The sequence below is a fragment of the Harmonia axyridis genome, chromosome 3, assembly GCF_914767665.1.
Source record: "Harmonia axyridis chromosome 3, icHarAxyr1.1, whole genome shotgun sequence".
Taxonomy (NCBI): domain Eukaryota; kingdom Metazoa; phylum Arthropoda; class Insecta; order Coleoptera; family Coccinellidae; genus Harmonia; species Harmonia axyridis.
This window is the reverse complement of record NC_059503.1, coordinates 13,573,370-13,598,025: the sequence shown is the minus strand read 5'-3', so window position 1 is coordinate 13,598,025 and position 24,656 is coordinate 13,573,370. Positions and strand designations below refer to the sequence as shown.

Below are 24,656 nucleotides of genomic sequence, written 5' to 3'. Positions count from 1 at the left end.
TCAAATTTCCTCAAAACTGTGAGGTTTACGGAAAATTGGTGAGTGGTTTCAGAATTAACGATCCCTAATTAGCCGAAGATTGAACTCACCCGAAAATTTTTTGTCGAAAAATTTATGTAGAATTTTCCGTACCTTAGAAAATTGAAAAAAAAGTAAAAGTTCCTTCATCGCAATATTGTACCTTTTATTAATTGATTCAATTACGTAGATCACGAAAATGCTTGCAGTTGGGTTATTAGACCATTATTTTATGAATTATGGGTAATAACCTGAAATTTTCAAAACAAAATTCGCCAATTTTCTCGAAGCTGTCACTCCTCTTGGACGCAAGATACGGACTCGAAACCTCACTATGTTTTAGATCAGAGCTCGATCTCTGAAAAACGTTTTTATTTGAGGAGCCTGAGACTAATATTTTAGGGGATATAACGATTATTGTATAGAGATCCAATTTTTTTTTAAATTTCGGGTTCAAATTTCCTCGAATCTGTGGGGTCTACGAAAAATAGGTGAGCGGTGTCAGAATGGACGATCCCAAATTAGCCGAACAATTTTACAGTTGAAAAGTCGTAGTCAAGATCAGTACCTAATAATACTAGTTACATTAATTATGAAAATTATTTCGATTTACTGTCACTAAAAAAATTGTTTGAAACGGAATGAAAGTAATTATAGATAAAGTCATAAAAAAGTGATTATTGGTATTAGTAATAAGCATTGGGAAAAATTGAACTCTTACTGATTTTCAGCCCATTTAGAGTTTTTATATTCTCCAACAACCTCTTGTATAGCTTCAGCAAGTAGCGAATTGTTGCATCTTCATGTTGTTGTAGCCATATAAGTCTAAAGGATCTAATCTGATACAATAAGTTATAGATGATTATTATTGAATCTACCTCGAAAACGCTTATAAGTGACATGGCGCTCATCATGAAATTAAGAGTGTCCATAAAAACACTGAATTCTGATTCACTATGACTAAACCAAAAGTAAACGACGAACAACAAATAATACTGTAAAAATCTATCGAAATCCAAGCAGTCATAACAACAAAATTTCAAAGCGACAAAAGGCACAGTTATATCATGGACATATAATAAAATATTACACTTAAAAATGACGTACTTCGTTCTGATTGTTGTTTCAAATAACATGGCTGATTGCTGTGTTTTTTATTTTTTTTTATAGAAAATATTATTAATCTCAATTTTTGAATTGAAATGGGGTAATTTTCTACAATTCTTTCCTGTCTTTAAGATCATTATCCGTTAGATTCTTACATACTACCATCTGGCCTATTGTTCTTTTAAAGGTAACCAAATTTGCGCAATCTGCAGCATTCTGCGGCGTACTTCAAAGGGACTACACCCCTCATAAAAAACAAATTTCCTTCAGAAACATGCAGGTATTTTACTCGAATTCGCATAGTAAAATCAGGTTTCCTAGACGCAATAAACTAATTATGACTGTCCTTTATCTTACAACCGGACATTGCAAGTGGCGACAAGTCCAAAAAGCGACAATAACCCTTATCTTCCCCACGAAGATTCCCACGGTATGGACCAAAATTTTCTTCCTCACTTTTTTCCCACGCAAGTACCTTTATTACCGTATAATTTCACCTCAACAGGTGCCCAAGGCCCACCAAGACAATTCGTATCGGCTCGGTGTCACTTACAAATACGTAGTGTAATACCCAAGGGGTGAAAAGGAATGTTTGTTATTCCTTGTGATGTCACGTAAAAGCAATATAAACGTGGCATGCGCACTCTGGATAGGGAAAATAGGACGGAAGCTGAGTTTTTTGCTGTCGTGTGAGGGCGTGAGGATATCAATGGGTAGGAAGGATGCAGGAATATGTGTCAGAGTAACACTTCGAAGGATTAAACCGATTAGGTCCTTTATTAGAACAAATGGGAAGTTGGGGTGATTTATCATCGTTATAGAGGAGATTTTGAGTTGAATGGGGCCTTTGATATCACGTTGAGACGATTTTCTGAGTTTTCTGGTTCACTAAGATTCAATTCTTGCGGTTTTGTTTGATCTTGTTGGGGATATTAAAAAAAAGTTGGTCGATTAGTATTTCTCATCATTGTTTTAACTAAATTCGCTGATTTTACATCCTTGGATGAACATGACGAAGTTCAAATTACATAGGTTCTAGAACCATTGAAATCATAGTCCGGTCATATTAGTCAAAATTAGGTATCAAACTCGGATTTTGAGATATTGTTATTATTAGGCTAGAGCCTAATACCTCAGAGTAATAAACATAGATAGAGGGAGCAAACGTCATTTTCAGAAAGCCAATTTTGTCCGCAACATTAACTATCAAATTTGACATAAGGGGCGCGGAAATGAGAAAATATACGAATACGATATTTCACTCAATTCGTGGGTTTCTCCAAAAAGAAAACACTTCTAATGTCTCATAGTGAATCAACGTTTCATATTAACTCAATATATGTTGAAATAAATACCTAATTATATCAGAAAACAAACTTCAAGCGCGCCAAACGACGTGAAACAACCGATGACACTAGGAGAGCAAAAGTTTCCAAACCTTGGATTTCAGCAGGTAGATACAGAAAATAATAAATATTCTGTTCGTTATAAATTCGACAATTAGAAAAAATATCGGATTCCAAATATTCAGATTTGCATATTTAATCGGGAATCACTCAAATAAATATTTTTCATTCCATATATCTAATATACATTCATAATGATATAGTAAAATTGTAGATTTGAAAATATACAAAAATCCGAAAACGTAATCTAACTATGTTGGAGGCATGTAAAAATTGCGTATACTTCCTCCATCTATGTTTATTAATCTATGACTAGAACTCAATTCTTGCGGTTTTGTTTGGTTTGGTTGAGGATTTTTTTGGGAAGTTGATCGATTGGGATTTCTTATGACTGTTTTTACTAGATTCGTTGATTTTACATCCTTGAATAAACATAACGAAGTTCAAATTACATAGGTTCCAGAACCATCGAAATCATAGTCCAGTCATCTTAGTCAAAATTAGGTAACAAACTAGGAATTTGAAATAACTAGCTAGAAGGTCGTATAAACTCGTATTTTGACATACTAAAAGTTGTCCCAAAAACCTACATTTGGTAGGGTGTACGCTCAGGGTGATATAATATGAATTTTTGCATCCTGATCTGAACGAACGCCCTGGATTTTTGAACAAAAAACGCTGCATAGGGCCCAAAAATGGACGAAAAATTTTGGTTTCAACCAATTCGGATGTGAAATCTCCCGCTGAATCCGAATTTGCAATAAAAATGATTGGTTTGCATTTGGAATTTCAAAGTTGGGCCTCATATCTCGTATAAGGCTCCTCTGGGTCCAAAATCTGATGGGCCTATTCGATTCCTCGGGCGAAAATCCTAAAGAAATATAATGAAATTATATGACGTATAGGTATATAGCGCTTTGTTCGGAAACAAGCGCTCAAAAACTCTCTTGAAGTAGCTGTTAATGTAATGTAATTTTTTGCATTTTGTTCAAAAATTGGTTGAGAAATAAATAGTTCAAAAAAAAATCATTATTGAATTATCAAAAGAAAATATTTATATTTAGTTCTCCCGAAGGAAAAATTAGTCATATCAGCTGTTGCCACGGCAGTAGCTCTAATTCGTCATGTGTATTAAAGCGATCATAAATACGAGAAACAATGTACATAAAAGGTGGACAAAAATAATTTATTTAGAACTGTAAACAGCTGATGGTGATTTAACGGATTGTAATCTGTTAAACGTGCTCCAGAAGCGTAATTTTATAGTCTCGTTCATTTTAACGGGTCTGAAAGGTCATAGACTATTCAAATTATGATCTTCAACATTGGCCAATTTCTCGAAATGAAAAAATTAAGAGAACTATTCGATTATTCTGGAATAAGAATGTTTGTAATTTTACAGATTATTTCATGAGAATAATTGGTTTTAGGTAGATTGCAATTGTTATTATCCATCTAGATATATGCGCAAAAAAACGTTCAGATCTGGAATTACGGAAATATTAGGTTTTCATGTTCTCCTTTGAATTTGCTTCTGATGGAGCAGTCTACACAATACTTCGTTAGAATTTTTATACATTGACGTTCTAATTGTTCCAAATAACCATGAATGGATCGGATCTTCGATATATGGAGTTATTTTTAATATTCTTCTTGTATTTTCTCTGGTTTTTATGATATAATCCAAATGAATCTTGAATTGTCATTTGATCTCCAATAACAGAATCAGGATCGAATAAGTAGTTCTGAAAAGATTATGAAACGAAATTTTAATCAGATATACCTACAAAATAAGAGATCCGGACCTTCTATGACAATTTAATATTTTATGGCTTTCCGTTCGGGGGGCGAGTGCTCAAAAATATATTTCATTTAAAAGCCGGGCAACACGTGTAAATTTTCGCAGTAAACGGGTATCTGTAATCTATGGCATTTTTGTACAAATGTTGCTTTAGGACTGATGAGCATGGTTATAAAAAGCTCATTAGTTTTTTCGAATTGTTCCCTTTTTTGGGTTTTTTAAAGTTATTTTTATTATTTCTTTTGTCGGCAGTCGGCAAAAACTAGAACTCAACTAATATTTGTCGTGTCAGTGAATTTTAGAAACTAACTGGAAAATATATTACAACAAAAAGTGATAAATTATACCAAATTTATACTTCCATTTTATTGATGTTCATGATATATTCTTGTTTAGATAAAGGTCATACATGCCATCTATTTCTAACATTATGACTTCTTGTACTTGCGCATCTCAATTAGATATATATATTTTTTATGGATTCGGTCCCTACTTGATGAAAATTTATTATCCACTGAAATAAAAACAAAACTTTAATTTCCAAAATCTGTTGAAATAAAGTCTAGTTTCAATTTAATTATATAGTTTATGGCGAAATCAAAGTTCTTCAATGATAATTTTTGCAATTATATCTATCAGTTATTAAGTAATTTATTTTCATAACATAAACACTAAAACATTCACAATTGTAATTTAAATTTGTATACAGAGTGTTCTACAAGTTCTGAAACTCTGAAACAAATTTTGATAGATATCCAATATTTCCGTCATGATAGATCCAATCAAGTTGAGATTTTGTATGCATATACAGGGTGTTCTACAAGATCTATGATATTATGTGCTTCGATTCGTTTAGAAAAACCCTTATTGACCTATCCATTAATTCGGGAATTTTTTCATTCAACCAAGCAGTTACTTGTCTCACTTTGTGTGGTGGTGTATCATGTTCCTATGTTCACAAGGAAAAAAATTTCAAACTGAGCACAACTATCATCTGTCAAGTTAAAATGATAAAGCCGTAAAATTAATTTCTACGAAAAACTCATTACCTCATTAGATTTGAATTTTTTCTTTCTATTCTTTAACTCCTTATATATTGTCTACTTCTTTACTGCACTGTTTGTTTAAAATTCCAATCATCACGAGAAAAAGGAGAAAATAATCATTGTTTGAAATCGGCAGATTTATGTAATGTCATTGTAGATGATTTACAGCTATGTAGATGTAGTAGTTCCTGAGTTATATTTGGTAAAATAATAGGTCTTAAATCATTAATTGAAAAATATATTACTTATATTTTCTTTGTTGTCATTAAAGGTTACAATAAAACTACACGAGCAGTTCCACGAAAGCTTCGAAATGTTTTTATTATTAATATTGAATTAGACTGATATAACTTCAGATCAAAAAACGTATTCTCCAAAAACAAACTAACACATTCTTCAAAACAACCGTTGTGTTTCCGTTATGTTGGAAATGCCAAAAATATTCTAAAATATATCCTAGAAAGTGCGGTCTTCTTTTTAAAATCGTGGGAATTCCCAGGTTTTTCCAAAACCCCGAATTCTCGAAATTTTACCTTCGAACATCTGGAATAGATTGCACCTCACTTCAATCAGCCTGAGCCTTATTTAAATTTTATCATTTGAGGGACGTTTCAACAACAAGTTCTCACACTTTTTCAAGTCAATATTATTGTTCACCGAGACTAAATCATTACAATATAACTAACAGCAGGTACTCTTTTGAAAATTTTACTATTTTACAACTTTGACTACAATAGGGGGTTTGACCATAATCCCTAGTAGGGTACACGTTTCTTTAGGTGATGGCTTGTTGATCGGAAGTACAATTGGAAGATGAGTTTTTGACAACTAAAACAGAGAAAGAGAAGTCAATAGCGAGATCAGTTAACAGTGAATGGGAATTGGGAAGTGATTGAATTTGCATATAAAGGTGTTTCGAAATTAGGTATCGAGATATCAGGGGTGTAGTTTTCAGGTTGATGTAAGACGTTTCTATCCATCAAAATTAATGGGCTAAAACTTCATTACTGATCTAAAGAGCGTTAATGTTTTCTTCCAGTATTCGAGATATTAAAATTTGATTCATTACACCTTCCTGAAATCTTCCTAAAATAATTTTAATTGTTTTGAACAGTTAACATGTTTGAAAGCCAAAAACATGAATGAATTTGGATTTAGATAATCAAAAATTTCAACAAACCCAATCACATTGTTATGTTACACTTGGACATTGAAAAAGTATTTGATAAAATGGGGGTCGAAGTTTTATTCTATAAGATGATCAAATTGAAGTTGCTACAATAATTGTCAAATTAATGAACTCTTACCTCACACAATGCAAATTAGAGTTGAACTCATTATCAGACCCACTCGAGGATCCACTTAACATAGGAACCGGTATTCACCAAAGATCCGTCCTAGGACCCACCCTTTTCAACATTTTCATTCACGACATTCTTAAGTTTCTATACACAAATGTTGCTTGAATTTTTTTTTTTAGTCTTAATTGAGGAAAGTTTTAAAGGGGGTAGTGGGGGGTTTTCTCCCCAACTTCTACGCTAATGGAAAAAGTACATCTTTTCTTCACTTTTGGTCATACGCTCTAAAGTCGGCTGTTTTCGAGAAACTAATTATTTGTTCTATTAGGCAGCAAAGTAGTAGATTGACTGCCGCGGCTGATAGTTCATAGCCGAGCGTATCAAGGCTAGGAATTCAGCCAAGGCAGTCGATCTACTTTGCAGCCGAGTTAAACATATAATTTTTTCTTCGATTGCTCATAATGATACATGTAGGATGTTCTATTTGCAAATAATTACAATTCTCACAATCTTTTTCATTTTTCCTCTTGCGATAAATTGAAACGAAATTTGATAGAAATCACAATTGTTGGAATCGTTGGTTGCTATGGAAATGTGTATGTACATGATAATCCTAGTTTGACAACTTATTGAATATTTGACATTTTTTTGGAAAAATATATTCATATTACGGACAGTGATATCGACTTAGAAGTACTTACTCCTCCAAAAATAAGGAAGGTGGCAAAAAATATTGTTTGTCAGAAAATGTCGAGTGTTTTATTCGCATTGAGAATAATCACTTTGCTGCTTAGGCAGGAAAAGTAATACTTTGCTGATTGATATGTGTCTATGAGTCAATATTTGCTGTCAATCGGAGAAAAATTAACATTTATGTTGAAAAACATGTCTTTCTTTTACAATGTCACAAACTACAGGTTAACAATTTAAAATTATTTTCTGAAAAACTGAATAAAACTGTTTTCTGTAAGATAAAAAATATTCGCAAAAAACGATTTTTTTTTAAATTTCAACACCCTGTATCTCGAAAGAGGTGCATTTTGGAGGGTAAGTTAATAGGAACTTGTTTCCATATTTTTGGAGGTGCTATCACATCCTGAAATCCTGCGCATATATTATGAAACACCCGAGAAAAATTTGCTGCGTTTTCGTATTTTTCAATTTCATCACTCTGTATCTCGAAAATGGTGCATTTTAGAGAGTAAGTTAATAGATTTTTTTCATATTTTTGGACGAGCTATCACATCCTGAAGTCATGCGTATATATTCTGAAACACACGAAAAAAAATTGCTGCGTTTTCGTATTCTTCAATTTCAACACACTGTATCTCGAAAATGGTGCATTTTAAAGGGTAAGTTGATGGTAACTTTTTTCATATTTTGGGACATGCTATCACATCCTCAAGTCCTGCGAAATATATTATGAAACTCGCGAGAAAAATTTGCTGCGTTTTTGTATTTTTCAATTTCAACACCCTGTATCTAGAAAATGGTGCATTTTAGAGGGTAAGTTTATGAAACCTTATTTTCATATTTTTGGACGTGCTATCACTTCCTGAAGTCCTGCCAAATATATTATGAAACACCCGAGAAAAATTAGCTGCGTTTTCGTATTTTTCAATTTCAACACTCTGTATCTCGAAAATGGTGCATTTTAGAGGGTAAGTTAATATTATCTTTTTTTCATATTTTTGGATGAGCTATCACATTCTGAAGTCATGCGTATATATTATGAAACACACGAAAAAAATTTGCTGCGTTTTCGTATTTTTAAATTACAACACTCTGTATCTCGAAAATGGTGCATTTTAGGGGGTAAGTTAATAGAAACTTTTTTTAATATTTTAGGACAAGCTATCAGATCCAGAAGTCCTGCGGAATATATTACGAAACACCCGAAAAAAATTTGATGCGTTTTCATATTCGTAACAAAATTTTGCCGGGGTTCTTTTGGACACAGTTCGGCGGTCCAAATTCCCCTTAGTCTGTCCTCAGCAGGAACACCCACGCTCGCAGGAAACGCGAAACGTTATCGACATTGTATTCAACACAACGGCGTTCGTAATTTCTTTTACTGCAATGTTGAATTTAGCGAAACAAAATGCCATCTATACCGGTCGCCCGTTATGATTCCGAGAAACGCGTCGCGGCTGAAAATATAAACACGGGACCGAAAACGAAAAAACGCCCGTCTAGAGTTATCCAAGTCCGAATGTATTGGCGATCACAAAAGGCTTTACGAGCTGACGCGAATCCGTACCCTGGGCCGGACAAAAGTCCTATTTTCCGATTCTAATCGTATATGCCGGGTTATGTCTTTCTCTCACTCGATATTTCACTAATTTTTGTGGGGTCGTTAGAGTTGGCTATGGGTTTCGCTCTGTGATTATTGACGGACATCGATTAGTTCGATGTTTGAACATAGAAGTTTCGCTGAAGTCGATGTTAAAGGTCAAATTATATCATTTCATCTTTCTTCTTCTTATAATGGATGCTCGTCATCTACATATTGAACAAGTTAAATCACAGTTTTTTAAAACAACTACAAACTCATTCCAATAATTCACAAATTTTATTCTTCAAATTCTATAAAAATTTTTGAACAATACTTTTGGGGTATATTTGGAGTAGACATATCGCTGTAACGACCATTTTGTAACTTCCAAAATCAAATTGATTCCAGTTAGGATGCATAGAATACATACTCGTTGACTGATTTTTCTTTGAAAAGTGTGCCTGAAACTGTCAACATAGAGGGATAGATGACTATTTCGATAGATGTGAAATGAAGGAATTTATTCAATTGGCCATAGATATTAGGATAATATTTTTATATCTCTATGAACTTAACCGACATGTCAAATCTCACAGTAATAAACATCGATAGAGGGAGCATATGTCATTTTCAGTAAGCAAATTTTGTCCCTAACATGAACTATCAAATTTGACATGAAGCGCGCGGAAATGAAAACATATCAGTGATACGATATTTCACTCAATTCTCGAGTTTCTACACAAAGAACACACTATTCATGTTCCATAGTGAATCAACGTTTGATATCAATTCAAAATATATTGAAAATAATATCTCAATATATCAGAAATTCAGAAAACAAACTTTAAGCGCGCCAAACGAAGTGAAACAACGGATGATACTAGGAGCTCAATAGTTGTTAAACCTTGGATTTCAGCAGGTAGATGCAGAAAATAATAAATATTCTGCTTACTATAAATTCGAAAATTAGGAAAAATATCATCAGATTCCGAATATTCAAATTTACATATTTAATCGGGAATCTCTCAAATAAATATATTTCATTCAATATAATATACATTCAGAATGATGTTGTAAAATTGTGGATTTGATAATATATCCTAATACGACAACGTAATCTAACCATGTTGGGGACTTGTAAAAATTGCGTATACTCCTTTTATCCATGTTTGTTACTCTATGTGTTGAATCAAATTAGATCCTTTTTGATCGCTCGTTTATCGAACAGTTCGCTGTATGACGAATTCGCGGTCAAATTCAATTCCGTTCGCCCAGCAGTTATTTTGTGTTATAAAATGCAGAAAAAATCGAGAGGCTACTTGGAACCAAAAAAAGTTATTATATACAATACAATGTCTTCCATTCGAAATATTGAAATTGTTAGTACATTTTGATATAGCGGAGACATCGCAGAGTTGAAAATTTTCTAGATCGATAGAGCACCCAAAAAACCAAATCTTCAATGAAATCGTACGTTCCGTTCTCCTCAAAAGTCTCGGGTACCATCGATCGTGATTCATCCTTTCTGTATATATTTGAATATTCCAATCACACTTTTCACATAAGTATTTTGCACAGGAAGATGAAAATACTTCAGAATTACGCGTTTATGAGGCTCGATTCGTAACTATTCCTTGGAAATAATAGCCATCATTATTCATTTGTAGTATAATCTATTACTAATCGATTAGTATATCAATCTAGCATATTAATGATACTGAACATTAAATTACGAGCGTGCCTTTCACTAATCCCTATGATTAATAGACTAATTCATCGTTATTTTGATGTACTTACTTTTTTAACCCCAGAAATATTCGGAACACTTTCCATTTCAGTAAATAAAGAATTTACTTCCACGATTTTCAACCAGATAGCATTTATATATTAATCTAGCATTCTAGCATATTAATGATCCAGAACATTAACGTAAGAGCTGAGAATTCATTAATGCCTATAATCAATAAACTACTTCATTCAATGAATATTGTTGTTTGTAAACCTAATGATAGCATATCTACTAATGATCCAGAACATTAACGTAGGAGCTGAGCATTCATTAATGCCTATAATTAATGAACTACTTCATTTAACGAATATTGTTGTTTGTAAACCTAATGATCGTTATTTTCAAGTAATTACTTTTTCTCAACTCAAGAACTATTCGAAACACTTTCCATTTCAGTAAATAAATAATTCATTTCCATGATTTTCAATCCAACGGGATTTTAACTCTAACTTAGTTTACTATTTCAACTTCAAACTTAGTATTATTATCCTTATTTTGTAATGAATTGTAGTGAAAGACTATCCGATATCTAACGGTATTCATACACTGTGTCCGTAAATAAGTATGGAACAAATTCATTTTAAGAAATAATCCTGAAACACGTCGATTTTTGATTTTAATTTACCGTATTTTAAAATAATAAGCTAATATGGAGGGTGAATTACTTTCGAGTAATGACGTCACCGTAATTTTTTTCAAATAGAACACCCCATTTTGTCTCAATTTTCTGATTACTCTAGCTGAGCTGATTCCAAAAATGTATCACATGTTGATTCCAATTGGTATGGGTGTACAAAAATGCAATAGTTTTGTGTGTGCTCATAAAGTAACGCGTAACATTCTTTATTAGTTAAATTAACAATATTATCAAAAATACTTATTGTCTAGCGGCAATTGGTTTGAATGTAAAACCCTGTAGTTTGTTACATTTTTAGATAGTACATTTGATGATATTGTTAATTTAACTAATAAAGAATGTTACTTTATGAACACACACCAAACTACATATTGTATTTTTGTCCACCCTGTACCAATTGGAATTAACATGTGATACATTTTTGGAATCAGCTCAGCTAGAGTAATCCGAAAATTGAGACAAAATGGGGGTGTTCCATTTAGAAAAAATGACGGTGACGTCATTACTCGAAAGAATATTATTTTAAAATACGGTAAATTAAAATAAAAAATCGACGTATTTCAGGATTATTTCTTGAAATGGTCTGTCCAGCTAAAAATTAATTTGCTCCATACTTTACGTACACAGTGTACATTAATCTAACATTCTAGTTTATTAATGAATTAATTAATGTACGAGCGGAGCGTTCATTAATCTCTATAATTTATAGGCTAATTCATTGAATATTGTTGTATTTGAACTAATGATCGTTATTTTCACGTATGTTACTTACGTTCAGTAAAAGAATTTATTTCCATGATTTTCATACCAACAGCATTGTTACATTAATTCAGTTTACCATCTCAACCTTAAACTAAGTTGTAATTGTTACTATTTCTCAATGAACTATCACGTAGTAAAGGATTACTCTATCTTATATCTATAACGACTTTCGTATATTAATCTAGGATTCTAGTTTATTAATGATCCAGAACATTAATATACGAGCGAAGTTTTCATTAATCCATATAATTAAAAAACTTTAACATATGAATATTGTTATTTGTAACTTAAAGATCGTTATTTTCATTTTCTTGCTTTTTCAACGCAAAAAAATATTCGAAACACTTTTCATCCTCAGAATTGACTTCAATACAAACTGAAAACCAAAGTTATGACATTTACAAGAAGACCATAAAATAAATAGCATTCAATCAAGGAATTGATTTCCATGATTTTCATACCAACAACAATGTTACTTTGGCTCAGTTTACTATCTCAACCTTAAACTAAGTTAGTGTTATTGTTACTATTTCTCAATGAACTATCACGTAGTAAAGGATTACTCTATCTTATATCTATAACGACATTCGTATATTACTCTAGGATTCTAGTTTATTAATGATCCAGAACGTTAATATACGAGCGAAGTTTTCATTAATCCATATAATTAAAAAACTTTAACATTTAATGAATATTGTTCTTTGTAACTTGAAGATCGTTATTTTCATTTTCTTGCTTTTTCAACGCAAAAAAATATTCGAAACACTTCTCATCTTCAGAATTGACTTCAATACAAACTGAAAACCAAAGTTATGACATTTACAAGAAGACCATAAAGTAAATAGCATTCAATTTGAATATATTACCGGATCTATTTCTATAACCGGGATCATCTTGAATAGCACCTCATTACCTTCCAGCCCCAAAGGCGATAAGTCAAAGCTCCGCACGAGAGCTGGCAATTCCAAAATATCAGGGGCGGTCTTCGCCTATTATGTCGGAGGTAAACCAATAAGATTTGGTTTTGCCAGAACCTGGCCAGCATCTGTGTTTTGCACAACCTGTAAAACTGAATCGATCTTTTATCCCGGAGCGATTTTCGTGAGTTCTTACCTGAATATGTACGGGGGTGTTACACTACATCTTTCCACCTGGGAACAGTATGGCGACAAAACGTGTCGGACGTGTCGTATCAGTGGACGGTGTATGATTGTGTTGTGCACGAATCGTGAATATGAAGTTTTTATCGCAATCCGATAAATCCATGCCTAAGTTTAAACCAGGTAGGATATTAAAATTGATAATACGGGGGTTGTATTATTATTGTGGCATATGGTGTTGCGTATAGTGGGATTATTCGTGTTACGAACTGTATAAATTAATACTTATACGGAGTGTTTCCTTCTCAGGATGTTGAACAACTTGTAAGAAATGAACTGCGAAAAAAAAATTAAAGTGTTTTCTTCTCATGACGATAAACTCCTTTTTAGGAGTAAACCGCGAAAAAATGGATAAAATAAAAGTAATGAATGTACGATATACAATTATCAATTCAATATGTAGGTACCATAATTATCTACTCTAATTCCTGTATTGCATAGCTACTCAGTTTTTCCGCAGAAAAACATTGTATCTAAATTATTCAAGTCCATTCCAAAGGACAAGAAAACATGTAAAAACCTTGAAAAACATCTGGGACTTTTTTTCGAATTATGTATATTTTAATTTGTTTTTTATCACCATTAATAGTTATTCGTTATTTAGTGAGGATTTCTCTCTTAAATCCATTTGATACAGAAAAAAATTTTTTTTTATCGCAATCCGATAACAAAAATTGCCGGAACAAAAATTCATTTTTTGGTACAAGATGTTAATTTTGCAAATATCCTGAAACGTCTGAATATTTTCCACTTTCATACTTCTGTAACGCATAATCCAGGCATAATCGAACATATACAAGACAACAAAAACGAAAATTTTTTTTTATTTCAAACTTCGTGCACAGTAAATTTTTATCGATATTGATAGATCTTCAAAATACGAATTCACTAATATGAGTTTAGAGGTCAAAATGACGGAACAAGTGAACAAACTAATTCGAACTGTTGTTTATCATTAATATTCAAAACAATCACTGTAATCCAATCCAATAAAATCTAGGGAACAACTCAACATATCCTATATTTCTGGATAACATTTCGCCACATAACTTTAATGTCATATCATATCAGTACATTTCAATATTTTCCACAATAAAAATTGATGAAATTCAAATTTATCATTTCATGACGAAAAATCAATCAGAAAGATGAAACCCGTGTTGCGTCATTTTGACAGATGAAACAATTGAATCCCATATTAGTAAATTTTTCTTGTCAAGATTTATCGATCAACCCATTTTCAAGATATTACTAAGAATTTAGAGGTTGAGATAATTCTTCCTCTGATGAGAAGTTAATTAAGAGAATATAGTAAACTTCAACCAGGAAGTTCTTTCTATTTTCCTTTATAAAGAGATATATCCTGATTATTGTCAATATATTTTTCTTATAAGAAAGAGAAAGGAACTGAATCAAATTTCCATCAAGACACAAGACATTTCACACAATGACAATATAGCCTTTTTTAAAACTAACAGATTTTAATCATTAATAATAATGATCATCATTTATGTTATGTTATGATATAGCAATTTAAGATTCCAATCATAAGTCTGTATTTCAAAACATTTAGATGGATTTAGAACAGAACAAAAATTTCGAAATAGTAATTTTGTGGATATTATAATTCCTGAAATAATTGCATTTCAGGAGTTGAAAACTATTGAAATCTCGACCCCTGTATATGCACTTTCTTAAAAATATTTACATTGCTTTGGGCGCTCATCAACATCCTTTTTACAGGTGACGATATTAGCTTTATAAAACGCCATGGTGGCTGAAAATCTAGCACCGTTGTATCGAGTTATGTTGAAAATTCATTGGAAAATGAGAAGATTCTTGTTGGGAAACAATAGGAAAAGATAACTAAATCTTCCAGCTTTTTGAAAGAAACGAATATTAATATGTATAACAAAAAATGAAAAAATGCAACTAATTTACTAACTTCTTTGTTAAGTACTAGTGGTGGTTACAATATCAATATAAATGTTAATAATAAATGAATATATATGATAAAATATTCCGAATTGAGTTAGCTATAATTTTTTACTCAAGGGAGTTAAAAATTAACTTTACTCCCGAATTTCAGGAATAAAGTAGCTTATAATATATGGGTCGTGCAAAAAGGTATATTTTAAAATTCCTATGAAATTTTTACTTACCTTAACTCTGCAATGACAGGCTCACAACTGATTTCAGTATTGGCAATTCCAGCCATCAGTCGTTCTGACAATCAGGTGGTGAACATCTGTTTTAAATTTGTCCTTAATCTACCAAACTTGGGATTTTGCCTTTTCGACTGTTGGTTTACGGCCTTAAAACCTTCTAAGTAATAAATTCTGCATTCCGAATTTTGCGAAAAAAATAAAATATGAATATGTTTGTTGAATGAAACACGAATCTATGAATATGAAATCTTCACAGTTTGGGAATGCGTAGACCTCTACAACTCTTCTTCTCAGAATTTCATTGGTTGAAAATATTTACATAATATAATTTTGAATGTTTGTGTTGTTACGATGAGAATTTTTCGACAGTTCTAACAATCAATCAAATTTTATATTTTTCTGTTATATGAAACAATTTCACCCAATCATATCAACAATTCACTGATAATTGCATTCAGTGCAATTATCAATCACTCTGACAACACGATTTAATTTGCCAACTTTATTCCAAATAAATTTCAAAACGTCACGTTTTGGCAATGCGTATGTTCAAAGCATAACAAAGTTTAAAAATGCGCTAATCAAAGAAAAATTCCCAGAAACACTACATACAGTAACAAATAGATTTGGGGAACATTTATGCATTTTTGCTGCGAACGGAAATATGAATTAAATGAACATAGGAGCTTAGAAGAATTGATATCGATAATAAAAAATTGAGCGGCCAATATGAGAAAGAAAGACAGGACCGAATATAAAGAAGCAACGCTAAAGACAATGTGGAACGTTTTGTGCAAACTCTTGCATAAAAGTACTATAATTACTAATGACAATTCACTATAGTACTATAATTGACAAATGCCTCACAATTTTATGACAAATTTCTCAAGCTTGTTTCTTGGTAAAAGCCCTTAGACTTCGGCTTCGGTCTGTTACCAAGTAACGAGCTTTCGATTGTTATAAAATTATCTTGTCTATTATCAATATCCTAGGGATATTACTACTGGAAATAGGATTATTTGACAGATCTTTCAAATCCTCTGTGATTTTTCTGTGATGTTTACTGCATGAATATTTTCAGAAAAAATACAATTCATGTGCAATCAACCTACTTGCATAAAGTTCGTAGAATAATAACTTTTTTTTGTCAAACTAATGTAGGTATATCGGTGTTAAAATTATAATCTACGGATATATCCTAGTAGCCCTTAAAGTTTCGGAGTATCTACTTAATTTTTCAATTTACACTTTCCAATATAATAATGCTTTCCTCAATCCTTCCTGGTCCAATAAATTTCTCTAATTTATAAATTATTTTTCTTGATAATTCAAGATATTTTATAATTAATATTCCTGAAAAATTTGCATTTTTCTAATAGTACGATCAGAATCACTTGGTCGTTGTATCAAAACTTTATGAGACCTCTTACATTTCATCTTGTGTTTTTTTATTCGTGAAATTCAGATATTTTGTTCGAATGATAGCTTGATATCTGAATCGTTGATTTTTTGCCGTCTCTCGAAATTCACGCTGATTAAAATGGCAGATGCTTTGCCAGGCTCATTAGAGCAGTAGCATTGCTCTGTTTTTCGAGTAGTTGTTTCTAATTTGAATACGGTTCGAGAGAGCGATGAAATGACGTTCATGAATATTTCGAGTGTCCTTGTTGGTGATTTGCAGTGCTTGAATTCCGAATATAATTATTATACGGCGGGCTCACCATAAAATGGAAATACATCAATTAAGTTGGAGGGTTCATCTCAACTTCCGTAATTCCGAATGGAAAAAGTTGTGCTACTGTTATTAATTATACTTGATAATTGCGAGTGATATTGGTCCAGAATCTCTCTGTTCATAGTTTGAATCATTGTAGAATAATAACTAAAACAAAAAAATTAATAGGAATTGAAGGGTACATTTGGCATTCGATAAAAAATATGTTATCAGTATAACTAATATTGTTGCTCTTTCTTATGCTTTCTTCTTTAGTACTTGTTGAAATATTACACCCGTCAAACTATCATAGCTTTTCTCTGAAAATATAAGAAACATTTTCATGAATTACTCTATAAAATATAGAATTTGTTCTATAAATTTTGAAGTCTAAAAAATCAATAAACTTAAATTAAAATTTCTCGAAAACTAAGGAACATAAATTTACCTTTTTATTCATTTGAAAGATTAGTATAGGAAGAAATGGAACAATGATACACTATCCATTATTTCTTTCGCTAAATTATTCTCTCGGTAGTTCTGGATTCACAAATTTCTAAAATTTCATTCAGATTAGCTTTTCAACGTTTAAATCCTCTCTGCAAATATTATTTTTTTGTGCCTACTTACAATTAGAGATATTCTTATGAGGAACTAAGTACTAAGTACTAATGGTAGATTTACGAATTTCTCGATTTTTCATAGATCTTTTCGTATTGATATTGTATTCCTTTCTTGATCTTTGAAATCATGGAGAAGAAATGGTAATTTTTTCATTATTTCTAGTAATTTGTATTTTTTACGAATAAGATGATTTCAACTAAAGCAAGGAATAATTGAAATTATTAAAAATAGTTGTTAATCATAAAAATTCTGAAAATATCCATCATTATAATAAATTATTCAATTCGGCCCATACTCACAACTTTTTTTTTCTTAAAATCAACCCTTCACAAGTTGATTTTTTTTCCAAAATAAAAAATATTATATACCTATTAGGTAATTTTCTTCGTATGAACGAATTGATGTAGTCACAATAAACGTAAATACAGTGTCGTTAAAACACTTCATATCACTGATCAAGAATTAAATAAAATCAATCACCAAGATATATTCGAAAAAGAAATTGAGATCACTTAAATAAGAACTTCACTGAGAAACTGAATCAATACTACTGGCTGGTAGAGGGCAAGTCCATATTTTCGATTTCTGGAGTCATTTACAACATCTGGGTCCTTTTTAACCCACTTTATTGACTGAAGCCATAAAGTTTTCAGATGTTCACCATATTTTTAGGATTTCAGGACAACTCGTATCCTTGAATTTTGGATATATAGAAATTTCACCAGATATATAGAACAAGCCGAAAATAATAGGTTTGATATTTTTCAATATCATTTTGAAATAAGGAATTAGCTGTTATATTTTAAAATAGAAATAAACAATTCATCTTGAAATATTCCTTTCATTTTGAATATTACTAAATAAACAATGATAGGTAGCTTATGATATGTGGCAAAATGACAAAAGAACCTATGTCCATTTCTCAATAAATACCAATTTTCCATAACAATTTTCCATAATAACCTTTTGGAATATTTCAAAGTAATATAGATATATAAATATAATATAAAGTAATATAAATATATAGATATAACACCTCACTGAAATTTTTACAGTTTAGGTTTTGGAATCCAATAATGGAAATCTTTCCGGATACTTTAGTAAGAGATATATGAATGAAATATCGTACAAAAACTGATTGCTATATTGCATCCTTTTGACCTGAATTAAAAAATTCTTACCTAAAAGTTTTTTTAATTTTTCCTTTGGTTTCGGAGAGAATGATCCTGGATTTGAATAGTTTAAAATTTTCGATTTATCAAAATTTTTCATATTGATATTTTATTTGCCGGTTTTTACGTATCAAAATATTTTACATTAAAAGGGGAAATAACAAACTTTTGTAGTGCTCATCATATCACTAAACTCATTTTTTCTTCAACAGCAGCCAAAAGTAGCTTGGCGCGAGGGGCCATGAAGGAGAAGAGCAAAAATGCTGCCAGGTCTCGAAGAGAAAAAGAAAACGCCGAATTCCTGGAGTTAGGAAAACTTCTGCCCCTGCCAGCTGCAATTACGTCACAATTAGATAAAGCTTCAGTTATAAGACTTACAACATCGTACCTGAAAATGAGACAAGTTTTTCCCGATGGTGAGTTTTAAAAATTTCCTTCTACAGTCATTAAGATTTCAAACTGTTGGAAATATAAATTGAACATTTTGAAATATATCCTGACAATCAAGAAAATTGATCATTCCTTCTACATAGGCGTACAACTTTGCTTCTGCTTTTTTTCCGAAACTCAAGGCTTTATTGTAAAAAACTGGTTATACATATATGATTCAAAGTGTTGTTCATTCTTGGCCACTACTTTCTCCCATCTTTCGGGCAGCGTATAAATCTTGCGTTGAAAAAACTGGTCATCTTTTGAAGCGATCTACGAATCCATCAAATTTTTAACTTCTTCATAAGAAACGTAGTGCTGGTCAGACACATTAATTGCGTTCGATAACGATCGCCTATGATTGTTTCAGTAGGTTTTAACAACTCATAATACATTACGCCGAGCTGGACCCATCAAATACTGAGATAGACCTTGGAGTGAATATTCGGTTTGGACGTCGACGTGGAAGTTTGGCCGGGATATCCCCATAGTTTTCTGCGCTTAGGATTATCGTAATAACCCATTTTTCGCCTCCATTAGCAATGCGATGCAGAAATCCCTTCCGTCTTTGCCTTGCAAGCAGCTGTTCAAAAGCAAGCAAGCATCTCTCGGCTTCAACTCGTACGGCTCCCAATTTCCTTGTTTCTGAATCATTCCCATGACATTCAGGCGTTTTGAAATGGCTTGTTGCGTCACTTCCAATGATCCTGCCAATTCTTGTTTCATTTGACACAAGTCTTGATCAAGTAATGCATCCAATTCTGCAAGAGAGAATGCTGGTCTTCGACGTCAAAATCACTGTTCTTGAAGCGTTGAAACCACTCCTGACACGTTCTTTCACTAATAGCGGCCTCAGCATACGTTTTTGAGATCATTCAATGAGCCTCAGACGCAGATTCATTCAGATTAAAGCAGAAAATCAAAACCTCCCGCAAATGACGAGAATTTGGCTCGTAAGCTGACATGTTTAATCGAGAATAACTTTACGATGCAGACACAAATGGACTGATGGCGTTATGTTTACAAATACCTAATGACATCTACGATCTATTTATTTCGGCTACAGCCATCTTTTGCAAAACGACGGAAGCGATAAGGAATTTTTCCATGAACAAATGACTGAATGTTTATCTGATTCATACATTACTCTCGCAGTAAAATCTCAGGTGTTTAGCATCTTTAGAAAAACAGATATAAACAACAATGAGTTTTCAAGTGCAATCTTTTTCTTTGTTCGAACATTAGGACGAAGACAGATTTCCAGTCTGTTTTCGGGTAAGAAAATACCGATGAATAGGAAATTATACGACAAGATCAACCCCACATCATCTCACTCATTGACAAAACCGATTCAGAATCCATCCATCGCGGATGGACCTGATAAAAATCAGCAAAGATTTCTACACAATGCAATATTAGAAAAAATTGTGTGGAGAGAATTCAGTTTAGAATGAATCACGATTTTATCAGTTCATATTTACATATCAATACGTGTTGCGATGATGCATATTTACAAACGATATTTGGTTATTATTGTTGAACACGTACGTCTCTCATTTTATCATTCATTATAATTATGGGACTGAGCTTTATTGTTTTTTGTTACGGGTGATTAATTATTAAACGGTGAAACTAATATTCGATGAATTTTTTGGAAAAACACGTGGTTTTTCATAAGGAGGTGAATTTAATGTTGAGGAATTATAAAAACTGTTGACAATTCGATAAATCTCGGGTCTGATAAGTAAAACTCATTTTATCTTGTTCCTTATTTGTCAACAGAGGGAGCATAAGTCATTTTCAGTAAGTTAATTTTGTCCCCAAATGAATTATCAAATTTGACATGAAGTTCGCGAAAATGAAAACATATCAGTGATACGATATTTCACTCAATTCGCGAGTTTCTCCACAAAGAACGCACTTCTTATGTCCCATAGTGAATCAACGTTTTATATCAACTCGAAATATATTGACATAAATACCTGAATATGTCAGTGATTCAAAAAACAAACTTCAAACGCGACGAAACAACGTGAAACAACCGATGACACTAGGAGAGCAAAAGTTGCCAAACCTTGGATTTCATTGGGTAGATACAGACAATAATAAATATTCTGCTTATTATAAATTCGACAATTAGGAAAAATATCGGATTCCAAATATTCAAATTTGCATATTCAATCGGGAATCACTCAAATAAATATATTTCATTCAATATAATATACATTCAGAATGATATTGTAAAATTGTGGATTTGAAAATAGATAACAATCCGACTATGTAATCTAACTATGTTTGGGACATAAAAATTGCGTATACTCCCTCTATCTATGTTTATTACTCTATGATGTTACCCAATAACTTCAAGCGGGTGAGAAATACATATTATATTTAGCGGCATCAAAATTTTAAATCTGTTTTTTTTTATTCGACCTATGGACTTTCAGTATTCCTATGCTTAATTTTATAAAGGTATACTTCACCTTGTTCGTAGAGATGTTTTCTACGTTCGTGTCATAATTTTCATTAAGTCAGACATATAAACATCTGTTCCACTTCCAGAACATTTATAAGCTCAAGTAGATTATAATTCAAATGAATTATCTCAGAGATTAATAAGAGGATTGATCAAATTTCATGTTTAGTCACGTACAAGAGTATCTTTTAATCCAAATTTATACAAATGTTAAATCTGATCCTTTTATGGAGGACATTATTCATTTTTGTTCTATTTTATATTCCGCATTCATTTCATAAAGGGTTATGTTCAATAATACTTTTTTTATTTTATTATATATCTATTTAGAATCGTTCGAGAAAAAAATTTACTCCAACCTGTTATTTTCACAGTTCCGTTTGAAATTTGATATAAATATCGAATATATTATTATTACTTTTACTATCTATAATATTGCTTACAGAATTTTTATCGTCAAGTCCTAATTCTTGAAGTTTTTTAATTTTTGGAACTTTTATTCGGAATTTGATTCAAAAAATTGTTTTTTTGTATTTTTTTGCGGTAAAAGAGAATTAAACCTTAGTATAAAACTTACATTGCATTTTGATTTGTTTTTGAGAAGTTTCTCACTGATTATTTCCGTGTTGTAGGCAAATAAAAAATGTTATATTTGTTTGAAGATTCAATCAAAATAATTCCTTCCTGGAAGGCAAAATGATTGAAAATGCTTTGGTATCCCAAAGTTACAATTTTCCAGTTAATTTTTTACTAAAGCGGTGGAAGGTTAATTTTTATTATTATGTTTTGTTCTAGGACTCGGTGATGCTTGGGGAGCTACACCAGCAGTACCAAATCCTCGAGACGCACCAATAAAGGAACTTGCCTACTATCTACTTCAAACATTAGATGGATTCATATTTGTAGTGGCACCTGATGGAAAAATCATGTACATATCGGAGACTGCTTCAGCACATTTAGGCTTATCACAGGTGAATACCTCTAATGATTTATTTATTCTTTTTATTGATGTTTACTCTGTTAAGTGTAGTGGTCTAAGTAGCGCTGCTAGAATAGGTTAAATTGTTCCTCAGATGTTGAACTTTCATTATTCTGCTATTCATTAACCAAAAATTGTTTATGAAATGTTGATACGAGTATAAATATCTATTTCGATCTTGAAATTTTTGAATTATTTACCCTGCGGAGGATGTATTGCTCTGAAGTTTATTTTAAGCTCTAATTTTATGTCTATTGCTTTTGAACGGCAAAACCAATTCTATTACTCACTCAGTATATATAAAATCGGGTGTATGTTTGTCCTTCAATCATTACTACACCATTCATTTGATTGTTAAGATACTTCGAAAAATTGTAGAGTACACTCCAATGAAAGTTTCTGGCATATTATACTTATAATACCAAAATTAAAAAATATCGAAAGAATTCTGGAACCATCTGCTGAATGTTTCAATGAATTTTATTGATTATTTCATGCATTCACCATTCATTAAAGTAATCAATCAGATGCTCTAGTCAAAGTCTAATTATCGGTTATTCAAACTTGACTCTTATAAATGACAAACATAAATGAGTCATTTAAATTTTTCCAAATCATTTTATTTGTGACTTAGTATAACTTTGGGTCTTCCTACTGAAAGTTGATCACTGATAGACAACATTTTTTTTTCAGGTAGAACTTACCGGCAACAGCATATACGAATACATTCATCCTGCAGATCATGATGAAATGACGGCCGTTCTAACCCCTAGTATGCCCCCGCCTGGTACGCCGCCCCTGCAGGATTACGAAACTGATAGGGTCTTTTTCTTGAGGATGAAGTGCGTCTTGGCGAAAAGAAATGCTGGCCTCACGAACGGTGGATACAAAGTGAGTTTTGCATTTTAATTTATTTTATAAGTTATAATTACATCTTATATGCGTTCTTTTCAATTTTTTTTTTTGAATATAAGATATATTAGGCCAATTGAAAAGTCCCCGGTCTGATGCACAGATGGCGGTGCTAGTATTAAATACATATGATTTTTTCAAACGATTTGAGCAGTCCGACCATTAGTTTGTGAGATGTTCGATTGTGAGTGTAGCTAGTTTTGTTATTTGAAGAAAGATGGAAAAAAAGCATTTCGTGTGCTGATAAAATACAGCTTTTTACAGTTGAAGCAAAATCTTGGATTGATGAAGAGTTTCCGGGGTCTGCAACAGGAAAGCCAACCATCAATGATTGGTATGCTAAGTTTAAACGTGGTGAAATGAGCACCGAAGACGGCGAACGCAGTGGACGCCCAAAACAAGCTGTCACCGAAGAAAAAATCAAAAAGTTCACAAAATAATTTTGAATGACCGTAAAGTGAAGTTGATCGAGATAGCAGACATTGTGAAGATATATAATCTATTTTTACATGAGAAAGTTCTGAGCAACAGTGCAAAATGGGTACCGCGCGAGCTCACAATCGATCAAAAGCAATAACGTTTAAGTGCAAATAAACCTGAATATTTGCGTCGATATGTGACAGTGGATGAAAGATGGTTCCATCATTTCACTCCGGAGTCCATTCGACAGTCAGCGGAGTGGGCGGCACACGATGAACCGAATCCAAAGTGAAGAAAACACAACTGTCAGCTGGCAAGGTTATGGCAGCAGTATTCTGAGATGCTTAAGGTATAATATTCATTGATTACCTCCAAAAGGTCCAGACCATCAACAGCGATTATTATATGGCATTATTGGATCGTTCGAAGGATGAAATCGTTAAAAAACGGTCCCATTTGAAGA

General features: G+C 32.2%; 1 protein-coding gene across 4 annotated transcripts in view; it reads left to right on the top strand.

Annotated features, from left to right (window-relative positions):
* LOC123676275 (single-minded homolog 1) overlaps positions 1–24,656 on the top strand; it is a 64,202-nt gene that overhangs the window by 25,406 nt on the left and 14,140 nt on the right. For 2 of the 4 annotated variants that reach the window (XM_045612081.1, XM_045612079.1), the window contains exons 2-4: positions 19,193–19,393; positions 22,678–22,853; positions 23,555–23,752. In XM_045612081.1, coding sequence (XP_045468037.1) covers positions 19,219–19,393; positions 22,678–22,853; positions 23,555–23,752 — 549 coding nt within the window. In that variant the 5' untranslated portion in view covers positions 19,193–19,218. Of the gene's footprint in view, positions 1–19,189; positions 19,394–22,677; positions 22,854–23,554; positions 23,753–24,656 lie in introns of all 4 variants that reach the window. The other 2 variants (XM_045612080.1, XM_045612078.1) reach the window with 1 other exon arrangement.